This window comes from Hordeum vulgare, chromosome 4H, assembly GCF_904849725.1.
Source record: "Hordeum vulgare subsp. vulgare chromosome 4H, MorexV3_pseudomolecules_assembly, whole genome shotgun sequence".
In the NCBI taxonomy this organism is placed as follows: Eukaryota; Viridiplantae; Streptophyta; class Magnoliopsida; order Poales; family Poaceae; genus Hordeum; species Hordeum vulgare.
In genome coordinates, this window is record NC_058521.1 from 454,329,155 (window position 1) to 454,342,704 (window position 13,550).

The following is a 13,550-nucleotide window of genomic DNA, read 5'->3' on the forward strand; positions in this document are numbered from 1 at the left end:
CAAATTCAAACTTGGTTCATGTGCAAAAAAAGAGAAAAACTTTGTCCCGAATACATAGTAATGTACTCCCTCTGTACCTAAATAATTAGTTCTTCCCAACTACACTTATTTAGGTATACAGAGGGAGTAGTTTCTATATTGCAGATGATGATCGATCTTAGCCAAAATGCACGTACATTTGCATAAGTGCAAAATTGGTTTCGGCCATATATACAACACGAACACACACACAGCAGTTAGCCCATCTTCAGATGCAGTGACCTGAAAAGTTTACTCTGTAGTACAGTGTCATCTTAAAACAAATGTTCCTCATAGTTTCCCCTCAGAAGCGTCCAGTCCAGTGACCATTTAACCTCAGCAATCCATTTTCTGTACCCTCCACGTTTCAAACCACACCAAACTTCAGATAGACACTCTGTTAAGATACACTGAACACCTCACATGCGGACGGGCTTGTAAAACATGGCCTGTGGACTCTTGAATGCACATATTTTCAAATGGAAAGTTATGAGCTCAAGTATCAAGTTGCTGATCGCAGCGCTCCTCTTGAGTCTGTAAGATACGCGGCAGATGGGCGGTTATCTTCAGCATCTGCAAAGCCAACCACAAAAATGTAAGGAGTAGCGTATACTTGAGACACGGCATCACAAGTTACTTTCACCTGGGTCTCTCTTTAGTCCAGGTACTAGGCCTCACAAAATTAGTTGTAATTCATTCCTCGTCCAATAATATGGTTCTTGAGGTCGATATGCTATTGCGCATGTTATGTGGAGAACACTACCCGATTCAGAAAGATTAATTGCTCATTACCTTATTCGTGGTTGGATGACAAAGGACCAGCCAATGAGCATGTAAGTGATACCCACAGTCTCCCGGAACAGGCTGTAAAGGCCTCTCGTAACCTCTAAAAATTGTTAGTAAGGTTAGCTAAACTAGGTAAAAGAAAAGATCGGGGGAGAGGACGTACTTCGCAGCAAAACTAAAAGATGAAAGAATTACCCGTCATATGCAAAAGAAATATCCGTACTAGTAGGTTCCAGGTCATGAAATTTAGGCTGCCCACCAATACCATAGAGAGGATCATCTGGAAAAAAAACATGCAGTGCCTGAACTTTGGAATCTATTTAATGGAAATAGGGTCTACCATGCCCTTTATTTAGAAAGAAAAATTACCGATGATATGCAAAAACACGGTTAGCTAAGCCTGGAAGAAAGAGCTCAAGTACAATTATGCCCATCACAATAACAGAAGTGTTTTGACTTACCAACAAGAGGGTGTCCAATGTATGCAAGGTGTATCCGTATTTGGTGAGGCCGTCCTGAATGAATTTCAACCTGCTCCAGTCAAGGAAAAGAAACAGTGTCACATATAAGAAACCATAATCGAACCCTTATACACATCAGCAATTCGAGGGAACAATGTGCATATGTAAATGAATATGTAAAGGCAAGACATAAAACCCCATCGTACCTGGACCAGCGTTTGGTTTTGGTGCGCAAGTCTCTCAAGAACACACACTTTGCTCATGGCTGGCTTCCCTGAGAATTAATAATGCAAGATAAAACCACGTAAGGCCATGTCCAAGGCAGTGCTAACAGCAGGCAGTAATCATGGTCATTTTGCCAGTTTCAGCCTTATTCCGGGTATCAGCATTGACATCGCTGCTGCAACTGGAGACGGACACTCCAAGCTATTCATGCAGGTGGAATTTCTCGCCAGGCAACAGCACTACGCTCTGATCTCCACTTGATTCGTTAGCTTGTTTTTTACGATCTAGACTGTATTCATCTAGCGGGATACAAGTACTATACTGGTACTCCTTGGCATATTAGTTTGTGCTACATGCCTACATGTCTGCCTTAATTAATACCATATCCTGCATGCAGCTTTAACTAGCAACATCTCTCTTTTCTTTTTGAGAGCCTTTAATTATCTAACAGAATTGTCTAAGAAGCTGAGAGCTCTGGAGATTCCGCTAAAACCGATAAAACAAATACAGCCGAGACTTGGCTGTTCTAGGTATATACAGACGCTTGCTAAATTTACATTGGAATTAATGGACGCTTCAATCAAAATTTAACTACCTAAGTGTCCGTAAAATAATTGCCTGGATTGGACATCGAGGCTCTTATGCTAGACGCTTTCTAACGTGCTGTCTCTAATCATTTTTATAAGCATCTCTGCACTGGAGATACATTAATAAATCAAGCAAGATATGTTCGATATAACTTATATTGTCGATTTTAGTAAGCCCATTCTTGGTTCGGTAAACTTGTAGTACCTGAGGAACATGCCACATAAAGTCCCTCTGCAACTCCAGGGTAATGAACCAATCCTATGGGTTGAGTAATCACATCCTGCAGGTGCAAAGAAAAAAAAATACCATAAATACTTGTTTACAAGAAGGGCCATTATACACATCTTCTAAGCAAGATATCAGTTAGGATAGTGTAATTCATAGGCGTGAGTGGGGAAAGGACAGCACCTCATCATGTTCAAGTATACCAGTTACTAATGCTCGATAGAATTTTGAAATTTTCCATTCCTTGCCAACCTCAGTTCCATCCCTAGAAATTAAATTAATCACTTAAACAATACTGGGTGGTGCTAACGGCACATATACTCTTTCCAAATTTAGAAGAGAAGATTGTACACCTTTTCTTCTCTGCATTTGCAGCACCTTCTGCAAAATAAGATGCAAGTTGAACTTTGGCAAGCTTTGTCTTGGCACAAAGCAGTAGACCTAACATGGAACATGCAGAGCATCAGCAATAGCAAAGACTTTACATATGGCAATGCAGAGGTAACAAACATTTTTCTGTGAGATACATTTTTTAACCAAAAAATTAGTAGGAAAATGAGGCTTCATTGCAGAAGAGCTCTTTGTTACATTATGGTAAAAAAAGGTCTGTCGCAAATTTTGGATTAATATCTTGTAACATATCAAAGTAATGCCAGGAACAGCAAATACGTATTTCTCCTAGATTCCTGGTTTCACAGGCAAAGAACAAAATTCATATCTGCTAGAACTCAACTGGTCAGATTGAACCAAATAAAACGCTACAAACCTGACGTTCCCCTTCCTAATCGATGAACAGGTACAGGATGTAACTGCACATTTTTTTTCTTCGAGCAGCTTGATGGGGGCATCTTCCACTCTTTCCACTGAAGCTGTGCCAGAACAGTGCGCTGCTGGAAGAGTCCTTTTGGCAGAACTTGCAAACCAGAAGGCTTATTAAGGGCGAGCTGAAAAAAATCTTCGTGAGCTGATGCATGGCTATGATTATATAGCTTTACATGTTACAACTAATTTTATGAGACATACATAGGAATGAAGGGAGATTCATACTTGCTGAAAATCAATACAATGTTTGCGACAACCATAGAAATAACAGACAAGCATGACAATGAGAAAAAAGAGCATGTGGCTCACACACAAAAAAAAGATGAAAATCAGATGGAACTTGAACCTTGTCGACCAGCTAAGCTAAACAACAGTTAGATAGAATGTGCTTTTATGCAATTTAGCAAGAATACCAAGTTGAAGTGCATACCATGTCGTCATCTTCATAAAGGACTTGAAGCAAATATGGTGCAAATGGCTCCTTCCATGAAAGGCGATGATATACCAACTTAGAACCCTCACTGAAAAAGGGGATCCAAATGAAATACGTACCATAGTTTCGAAAGGTAGCTACTAACGTAAAGAAAATGATGAAGGAAAATAAGAATGATAACACTCTTGTTGCAATTGTGTACCGCAAACAGAATAAGAGGATACCTGAGGATGATATCTGGATCGGTGACAACTTGACCATCAACCGTTATCTGCAAGAAAATCTCAATGCCTTCATTTGTATTTCAACGAGCGTGACTTACAACGCAGGAACATACTAATTAGCTACAGTGGACCACATAAATTTTCTTATGCATGCCTTTGAGGCTCAAATGGGCAAAGAGAAAAAGCATCAGCATGAAGAATTCATAAACCTAACAGCTAGAACCTCGTAACAACAAAAACCGACTGATTGCAAAATTAACAGCATGATTAATTTACCCACGCAAAAAGAAAAAACAGCATGGCTAACTAACTACTGGCTGGTGCGTATACTACCTGTCCATTGCGAATCCTATGAATCCACCTGCAGAGGCGTGCACCACAACAACCAAATCAACACGGCGCTCCAGCCTCCAGAGAAACCAAATACAGAAGGAGAAGGAAGCCACGGCGATCAACAAGTGAGCTCGGGCATCAGATACGTACCCTGGCAATGGCGCCGAGCTCTTGTAGTTCTCGGAGTAGAAGTCGATCAAGGTGGTGGTGGTTTCCGCATCTGCTCGCATGTGGATAAATCAGCGGAAGTAGAAAAGGAAAAACAGGAAGAGAGATGTGGACGGGATGCTGACCAGCGCCGCGGAACGTGTCGGTGTAGGAGAGTCCTGCGTTGAGATCCGGCCATGGCCTCCCGAAGAAGTAGTTCGCCGGCGGCGGCGGAGTCTCTCCAGCGGCGGCGGCGGCGGCGGCCATCGCGCGGGGGAATGCAGCTTTAGGAATGCAGTTTGCACGTTGGTCCACTGGGTATTTTTATTTTTAGATGAGTCCACTAGGTTTCTGCTTTTTTCCTGGGGACGAAACGTTTGCGCTATGAAGTTTCAAAATCGGGCCGGGTGATCTGACAGCCGAATACGAGCTTCAGAGTCTCGAAATATACCAGCATGAACATGAACTTTCCTCCCCTTGTCATCATGACACAAATGATTAGACTTTTAAAAAATAATATACAAAATTGATTGTTCACACATCCTCTGTTTCGAATTATAAGATGTTTTGAATATTTCAACATAGACTACATAAGGACTGAAATGAGTGACCAAACACACTAAAACGCGTGTATACATATGATTCAGAAAAAGAGTTAGAACATCCTATAATTCGAAACGGAGGGAGTACAATTTATTGGCCCCTTGATAAGGAAGGCAGTATTCGATCTGACTAAAAAAAACACGCTTGGGTGGACCGTGAACATGCTGTCTCCTGTCGCTACACACAATGATTCCTACGGTTCAAGCCTTCCAAAGGATCCTCGACTCTCTACTGCTGGTGGCCGAAGAAGCACAGAGTTCTGATGATGATGTCTCCGCAATCTCATTTTGACACTTGGACAGCATCCCAAGGAACTCATGAAGAAACAGGAAGAAGAAATTACTCCAAAGCTTTTAAGAAAATCCCCCACTCCTTAGCATGATAAACGGTGCTTTATTTCACTTGTTCTCATTTTGCTTGGGAATTCTCTTGTAGTCGTAGCTGTTTATGTCCACCTTTTGCTGCAAAGCCTATAATAACACAGAGGGAGAGAGCTCATGGATTAGACCAGTCATGAAAAACCAGGCAGACCTCGATTTTTTCACATGCGAACATGACATTACCTTCAGTTCATCCTCTAGTGAGAGCTTCTTAGGCTTATAGGCCCCTTCCACCGGTCCTGTTCGGCTCAGAGCTTTTGTTTTCTCTACGACCTCCCATTCCATATCCTCCTTTTCCTTTGTTACTTCTTTGCTGCAAAATACAAATGAGCTGCCACCGTCAAATATGTGAAACAAAAGGATGCCTGGATGCAATTACAGACCGATTAGTTTCCTGTATTTTGGCCAGTGCGGAATGGTAAATGATTTACCTTCCCCGTATAAGATGAGCTAGACCAACCGCACCAAACACTGTCAAAGAAATGAGTGGAAGGCCATAACGAACAAATGGATGCTTGCGTCCCCAACGTTTGAACTGTGAGGCTTGTTGAGCAATCTTAGCAGCTGGTTCCGCTGGATCAACTTTCTGAGTGGTATTCATGACAGTATTTGACCTTTGCAAAATTAACAACTGCCACACACAAAAAGGTTGGCTTAAGGTCATGAAGTCGATAACATAGGAAGAAAGATTTATTCTTGGGTAACTAGGATATTCGAGTGTAAAATGGTTTACGACTGCTCACATTGCTTAGCATGTAGGATGCAGCTCATCCTTTTTAATACTGAATTAAGGTTCAATTATAAAAAAGTTGTAGACTTCATTGACAGCACTAAATCACTCACCACACAGTAAGCACCAAATTATTCACAGCACTCAAAAGATCAAACTAACCTTTATGACCCAGACAGGCAGAAGATCAAAAACAGCAGAGTAGACAAAGTTTTAGTAAACCATTAAACACAAATTACAGTATCAATATTTTTCGTCCAATTGACAGCAATGACTCGACAACTGAATGCACAGTATCCATGGAATAGGATAATATTGGCCTCTTGGGTTTAACTATAATCGCCACCATCCAGAGTATTAGCAGATGATGTAGAAATTTAAATGTTTCAGCGCTTCAGTCCACAGAAGAAATAGGTTATACTACATGACACTTCTTTGGGGTAAATATAAGGTGTATTCTGGTCGTTTAAGACAAGACTTTGACCAACAATTTTGGTTTGCCATCATCAGATCACATTCCATGTTAACACATCTATATAGGAGCATTTTAACACATTAATGCATCTGCATACATGTTTGCTCACATTCAAAAATTAGGTGGGCCAACACCAACCATTGGGGCTGGTGGTTTTTGTCAAGGCGAAGATTCGGATGGGCAGGTCGACATATCGAGGGTGGGGGGTGGGGGGGGGGGGCAGTGATTGAGGGTTGGAAGGGGGCACCAACGTCGATCTAGAGGCAGAGCTCTCTTTCTCTTTGGCGGGACGAATTCGGGCGCAACATGGTGAAACGGAGGTGTCAGTGAGGAAAGGTAGGGATAAGTCGGTGAGTTAAGATCTAATTTCTCCTGGTGGAACCCCCCTCCCTCACCCCGCCTAACCCCGTTATCCGGGCAGTGATTGACTTGCCATTGCGACAATCCTGTGGCAAATCATCAAACCCCTGATAAAGTGTGGTAAAAGATCAAAATCCCCGTTCCACCAGTCAAGTCGCTTTTAGCCGGATTTGGCGTTTAAGTGATGGTGCTTTGTCCAGTTTGATCTGGTTCATTCATTGCCAATACAATGCTCGGATCGCCAACATTTATCGATATTTTCACTCCAATGGCATTTTTTAAACCTTCTCCTGGCATTTTCACCATCAGCTAGCTTTGCCGTCTCCAGCAAACCGCAAAGGTTGCCTCGTCCACTCCTCCAAACGCAAAGAGACATGAGACCTTAAGGGCTCGTCTTGAACGTGAGGATTGTGCAGAGAACAGTTCAAGCCCGCCAGAATCTGTGGAAAAGATATTCTCCAACCACAGTGGCAGAGCCAAGATTTTCTAAATGGTATGAGGAGACAAAAAAAAATTGCGCCACAACAATATGGACATGAAAGTTTACAATAGCGACAACAAAATGAGACAATAGCCAGAATGCCACTATGAGAACCGAACTTGTCAAAATACCACTACGAAAAACCAACTTGCCAGTATAGCACTACTTTCAATTTTCTCTAGCCAAAGTACCACTAGTGCCTAACTGAGACTAACACCATCCAAAAAAGACTTACATGCCCTTACCTTTTCACAGCTCAAGCATACATTTCAGCAACACCAACTCAACATAATCTTACTTTGCATCATCCAACAAAATTTCAGCAGAATTTTGACAGCATTTTGACAAAATTTCCTGCACTTGCAATGACAAAATCCATGAAAATAGGGGGGAAATTGTACCTTTTTGCTGGTGTGGATGAAGTGGAGGGAGGCAGAGGAGGCAGTCGAGGGCGTGGTTGCAGGGGAGGCCGACGATCTACGGGACGAGCTGGAACAGATCCCTCTGGCCGGAGCTGCGCCGTCGGGTTGGTTGGCGCCGGCGCTGAGGCGTCCGGTGGCAAATCACGCGCCCAAGAGCAGGAGCGACGGGCTGCCCAGCCACGAGCCGAGGGAGGTGGAGGGCGGTGCGGGGTGGCGGCGAGGGTCAGAGGGAGAGGGGAGGTGCAGGGCAGCGCCGACGAGGGTTGCCTCCTCGCGCCGCCATGCTCTGTTGTTCGAGGGAGGAGAGGTGGGATGGAGAGTATAGGGTTGAGCACCACGGGGGTAATTTTGAAATAGCCAAAAAACTGACAAGTTGCCTCCGCTTTGACTAATTAAAAAGTTTGACAACTAACATGAGTGCTATTTTGATTAAAAAAACTGAGCATGCAGTGGTATATTGGCAACTTGGTTTTCGATAATACTAATATTTTAGGAAAGTTCGGTTTTTTATAATGGCATTCTCGCTATTCTCTCCAACAAAAATACAAATTGTTCTTAGTAGCAATAACTTATTCTTCATTTTTTTCACACCAATAGATCAACAATATAAGTCAACAAATTGCTTGCTTCTATTTTTTTCTAATTATAGTTGCAGACAACTAGAGGAACCGGAACACTCAAGCTAGGCCCAATGGATTGGCGTTGTCCCCTGCGTGCTAGTGCTACCTGTTGCGCCCCGGGCCGTTGCGATGGACGGCGGTCAGCGTGCTCCGAGCGCAGTCCTGATCGTGCCTGCCGACGTGTCGAGCAGCTGACACTGGTTGTAATGGGTAGTTTCATATATTAGTATCATGCATATGGTATTAGTGTATGATACCACATCCGTAATACATAGTATCATATGTTACTATCATAAGATAGTTCATTTATTGTCATGCAAGACACATAGTAGCACATCATTTAATATGATACAGTATCATGATATGATACTCAACCCTTTCTTTCGTCATTTAATTCTATGCCACCTCGTCGAAATTGCATAGTTGACATACATGATACTACATATGATACCACCATTACGGACACGGCCGTGCTATACATACGACAAAAAGTGCGTACGATTTTCGTCCGATACTACGTGGCAGCAGTTGGCACACGCGCGGAAACAGAAGCTGAATTGCTGCGCACATGGTCTGGGTTCGGGTTTGGGCCCGGGCTGGATCAGACGGTCTCCTCTGTTCTTCTACGCCCCCACCTCCTAAACAGTAAAATGCAATTTTCTCTAGAAAGCAAGTTGCCTTATCCCCTTCGCTTGTGCTGGACTGGACGGAGTCTTCTAGTAGTTGTTAGTTCTTCCATTGCTCGATTTGATACCAATCCGTACAAATATTTCACTAGAGTGAGATCCTAGCGACATCAGGCGAGCAGCCTCAGCGATTGAGCTCCGACCAAGGCATGGTTTCTTCCGAGCGATGGAGCTAGCAGGCCAGCAGGCTCGTCGGACAGTCGGCGGCGCAAGTCACGGCGACCTCCCGCCGGCTGGATGCTTAACTGGGTGTCAGGGTGCACAAGGAGATAGGGAGGGCGCTACCTGCCTGGCTGTAGGAACAAACGCCGCATAAGATGCCTTGTTGGGTTGACATAGTTGGGGATGGAGCTCAATGCAAGCTCCAATTGCACACGTGAGTGCCAAATTACTAGAAGCTCCCTTGTAAGAAATTTAGTGCTTAGAAGTAGTCGATGCATGCTTCTGTTAACTGAGAGCAAATATGGAACTATACTGTGATTGTACTATATATATGTAGTGTAATCGAAAATGTAAATCATGCCTCATTGAATATGAGATTTCAGAAAATATTTTGGTCATACAAACTTGATACTGAAATAGAGAACATAGTGACACTGATACATAGCGTTCAAGGGTAATCATGGTTTCCCCCACAAAATAGAAGTGTAATCATGGTTACAATGACCAATATAAACACTTGCATCTAGTACAACAAGCCAAACTATCCAATCGATTCAGAGGTACTACGGAGCGCGTATTTTTCATCCATTCAAGTTAGCATCTAGCAAATCCATGACATCTTTCTTTCCCTTCAAAGTTCAGAAAAACCCAATTAGCAATTGACAAGTAGTTTTGGACAATTAGTTGATAGTACGAGTGTAGCATTTGCAGAATGTCAACATAGGAGCTGATACGAGTCGATGTAGCGGGTTCACTTGTCTCGAGTTCCTGGAACAAGAACAAGTAATATTTTTTATTATCACATATATCAATAATCTAGTATAGTATATTGTAAAATCACCACTGCTCAAACGAAATACCTCATACTCATTTGGAAAGAAACAAATGCTTCCAACATCACGTCCTTCACAATATGCATTTCCCTAAAGAAAAAAAAAATCCTTATGACAAGGCAAAGAATCTGAAATAACATAGTAACTACAACTGAATGAAATATTACCTCGATTTGTTGTGACGACAGAGGATTACTTTCTTGCCCATCTTTTGATTTTTTGTTATCTTTCTGCAATAAGGATGTGCTCACACTTCAGCAAGTTATAACATGAAGAAAGAAGCTCCTACAAAAAAAGACTATAAATTTAGATACCTTTCTCCCTTTTTGACTTGAAACTCCATTTGTACTTTTTGGTATCTGCTCCTTCTTCGCTCTTAATCGTTTGACCACTTTATCTACTTTAGATACCTTTCTCTTTGAGGGTGGGCGGCCTACACTGCGAACAGGGATTGGGTTGAGTACAACTCTTTCTTTATTTAACGGTGTATCTGTTGGAAATATGCCCTAGAGGCAATAATAAAATGGTTATTATCATATTTCCTTGTTCATGATAATCGTCTATTGTTCATGCTACAATTGTATTAACAGGAAACAATGATACATGTGTGAATGAATAGATCACAATGTGTCCCTAGCAAGCCTCTAGTTGGCTAGCTCGTTAGTCAATAGATGATCATGGTTTTCTGGTCATGGGCATTAGATGTCATTGATAACGGGATCACATCATTGGAAGAATGATGTGATGGACAAGACCCAATCCTAAGCGTAGCACTAGATCGTATTGTTCGTATGCTAAAGCTTTTCTAATGGCAAGTGTCTTTTCCTTCGACCGTGAGATTGTGCAACTCCCGGATACCGTAGGAGTGCTTTGGGTGTATCAAACGTCACAACGTAACTGAGTGACTATAAAGGTGCCATACGGGTACCTCTGAAAGTGTCTGTCGGGTTGGTACGAATCGAGATCGGGATTTGTCACTCCGTGTGACGGAGAGGTATCTCTGGGCCCACTCGGCAGAACATCATCATGAGCTCAATGTGACTAAAGGAGTTAGTCACACGATGACGTGCTACGGAACGAGTAAAGAGACTTACCGGTAACGAGATTGAACAAGGTATAGGTATACCGACGATCGAATCTCGGGCAAGTTCTATACCGACAGACAAAGGGAATTGTATACGGGATTGATTGAATCCTTGACATTGTGGTCATCCGATGAGATCATCGTGGAGTGGGAGCCACGATGGGTATCCAGACCCCGCTGATGGTTATTGGCCGGAGAGGTGTCTCGGTCATGTCTACTTGTCTCCCAAACCCGTAGGGTCTACACACTTAAGGTTCGATGACGCTAGGGTTATAGGGAATTGTTATACGAGGTTATCGAAAGTTGTTCGGAGTCCCGGATGAGATCCCGGACGTCACGAGGAGCTCCGAAATGGTCCGGAGGTAAAGATTGATATATAGGACGGATGGTTTCGGACACCGGAAGTGTTTCGGGCGTCACCGGTAATGTACCGGGACCACTGGGACCACCGGAGGTGGCCCCGGGGGTCCACCGGAAGGGGGCAACGACCCCGGGAGGCTAGATGGGCCAAGTGCGGGAGGGAACCAGCCCCTAGGTGGCCTGGTGCGCCCCCCCCCACTCAGCCCATGGCGCAAGAAGAAGGGAGAGGGGGGAACCCTAGCGCAGGTGGGCCTAAGGCCCACCAGAAGGGTGCACCACCCTTCCTCCCCCCCTTGGCCGTCGCACCTCCCCCCATCTAGGGTTGCCGCCCCTCCCAGGAGAGGGAAACCCTCAAGGGGGCGCAGCCCCTCCCTCCCCCTATATATAGTGGGCACTATTGGGCTTTTGGAGACACAGTTTTCCCTCTCCCTCGGCGCAGCCTTGCTCTTCTTTCTCCTCTCTACCGGTGCTTGGTGAAGCCCTGCCCGGAGACCTCGTCTCTCCATCGACACCACACCGTCGTGCTGCTGGAGATCTTCCCCAACATCTCCCTCCTCCTTGCTGGATCAAGGCGCGGGAGACGTCACCGGGCTACACGTGTGTTGAACGCGGAGGTGTCGTAGTTCGGCACTAGATCGGAATCACACCGCGATCTGAATCGCCGCGAGTACGACTCCATCAACCGCGTTCTAGTAACGCTTCCGCTTAGCGATCTTCAAAGGTATGAAGATGCACTCACCCCTCTCTCGTTGCTGGTCTCTCCATAGGAAGATTTGAATATGCGTAGGATTTTTTTTTAATTTATGCTACGTTACCCAACAGTGGCATCCGAGCCAGGTTTTCTATGCGTAGATTCTATGCACGAGTAGAACACAAAAGGTTGTGGGCGATGATTTGTCAATTGTTTGCCGCTACTAGTCTTGTTCTTTTCCGACAGTATTGTGGGATGAAGCGGCCCGGACCGACTTGTCACGCCCAAGATGCGACCCTATCCTCAATTTGGCACGAAGGCCTCGTCAGGGATAGAAGCGCATCTCGTCGTGTCGCAAGAATGGATATCGTTACAAGTACATGTACTGAAAAGAAGAGATATATATACACAGTTGGCTTACACTCGCCACAAGCTACATCAGAGTCACATCAGTACATTACATATTCATCAAGAGTAAGAGCAGGGTCCGACTACGGACGAAAACAAACGAGAAAAATAAGAACGACGTCCATCCTTGCTATCCCAGGCTGCCGGCCTGGAACCCATCCTAGATCGATGAAGAAGAAGAAGAAGAGGCAACTCCAAATGTACAATCAACGCGCTCGCGTCAAGTAACCTTTACCTGTACCTGCAACTGGTGTTGTAGTAATCTGTGAGCCACAGGGGACTCAGCAATCTCATTTCCAAAGGTATCAAGACTAGCAAAGCTTAATGGGTGAGGTATGGTTAAGTGGTGAGGTTGCAGCAGCGGCTAAGCATATATTTGGTGGCTAAACTTACGCATACAAGAATGAAGAGGGAGGAGATCTACGTAAAACGGACGTGAACTATTGATGACCAAATGAATGATCCTGAACACCTACCTACGTCAGACATAACCCCACCGTGTTCTCGATCGGAGAAGGAACTCGCGAAAGAGACAGTCACGGTTACGCACACAGTTGGCAAGTTTTAATTAAGTTAACTTCAAGTTATCTAGAACCAGTGTTAAACAAAGTTTCCACGTTGCCACATAACCGCGGGCACGGCTTTCCGAAAGATTTAACCCTGCAGGGGTGCTCCAACTAGTCCATCACAAATTACCACAAGCCACATAGAAATCCTCAATCACGAAGCTCGTGATCTCGTCGGATTCCCTAGTGGAAAACCTCAACTCTGAGTTTACCCAAAGCATCATCGGAATCCCGATGCACAAGATATCTCGTCAAAGATAAAACTAATCCAGCAAGGCCGCCCGACGTGTCGACTATCCCGATAGGAGTCGCGTACCTCGTTCTCAGGACACGACGGATGAGCTAGACGTCGGGATCGCTAAACCTCCGGGTGACCAGAGGGGCGCCGGACATCGCTCAGGTGGGGCCAACACTCATGAGGAGCACT

The 13,550-nt window shown here is 44.3% G+C and overlaps 2 protein-coding genes across 2 annotated transcripts; both read right to left on the reverse strand.

Annotated features, from left to right (window-relative positions):
- Nucleotides 1-51: 51 nt before the first annotated feature.
- Nucleotides 52-4,560, reverse strand: LOC123448930 (RNA pseudouridine synthase 5). Its single transcript, XM_045125974.1, has 14 exons — nt 4,409-4,560; nt 4,266-4,335; nt 4,116-4,143; nt 3,783-3,829; nt 3,556-3,646; nt 3,070-3,247; nt 2,657-2,744; nt 2,487-2,568; nt 2,283-2,358; nt 1,472-1,539; nt 1,266-1,335; nt 1,000-1,084; nt 811-904; nt 52-591 (listed from the first exon to the last, which is right to left on the reverse strand). The coding sequence occupies exons 1-14, from the start codon at nt 4,527-4,529 to the stop codon at nt 514-516; spliced, it is 1,176 nt and encodes a 391-aa protein (XP_044981909.1). The 5' UTR covers nt 4,530-4,560; the 3' UTR covers nt 52-513.
- Nucleotides 4,561-4,760: 200 nt separating this feature from the next.
- On the reverse strand, nt 4,761-8,031 carry LOC123448932. Its single transcript, XM_045125978.1, has 4 exons — nt 7,693-8,031; nt 5,677-5,876; nt 5,429-5,558; nt 4,761-5,335 (listed from the first exon to the last, which is right to left on the reverse strand). The coding sequence occupies exons 2-4, from the start codon at nt 5,844-5,846 to the stop codon at nt 5,264-5,266; spliced, it is 372 nt and encodes a 123-aa protein (XP_044981913.1). The 5' UTR covers nt 5,847-5,876; nt 7,693-8,031; the 3' UTR covers nt 4,761-5,263.
- Nucleotides 8,032-13,550: the final 5,519 nt, after the last annotated feature.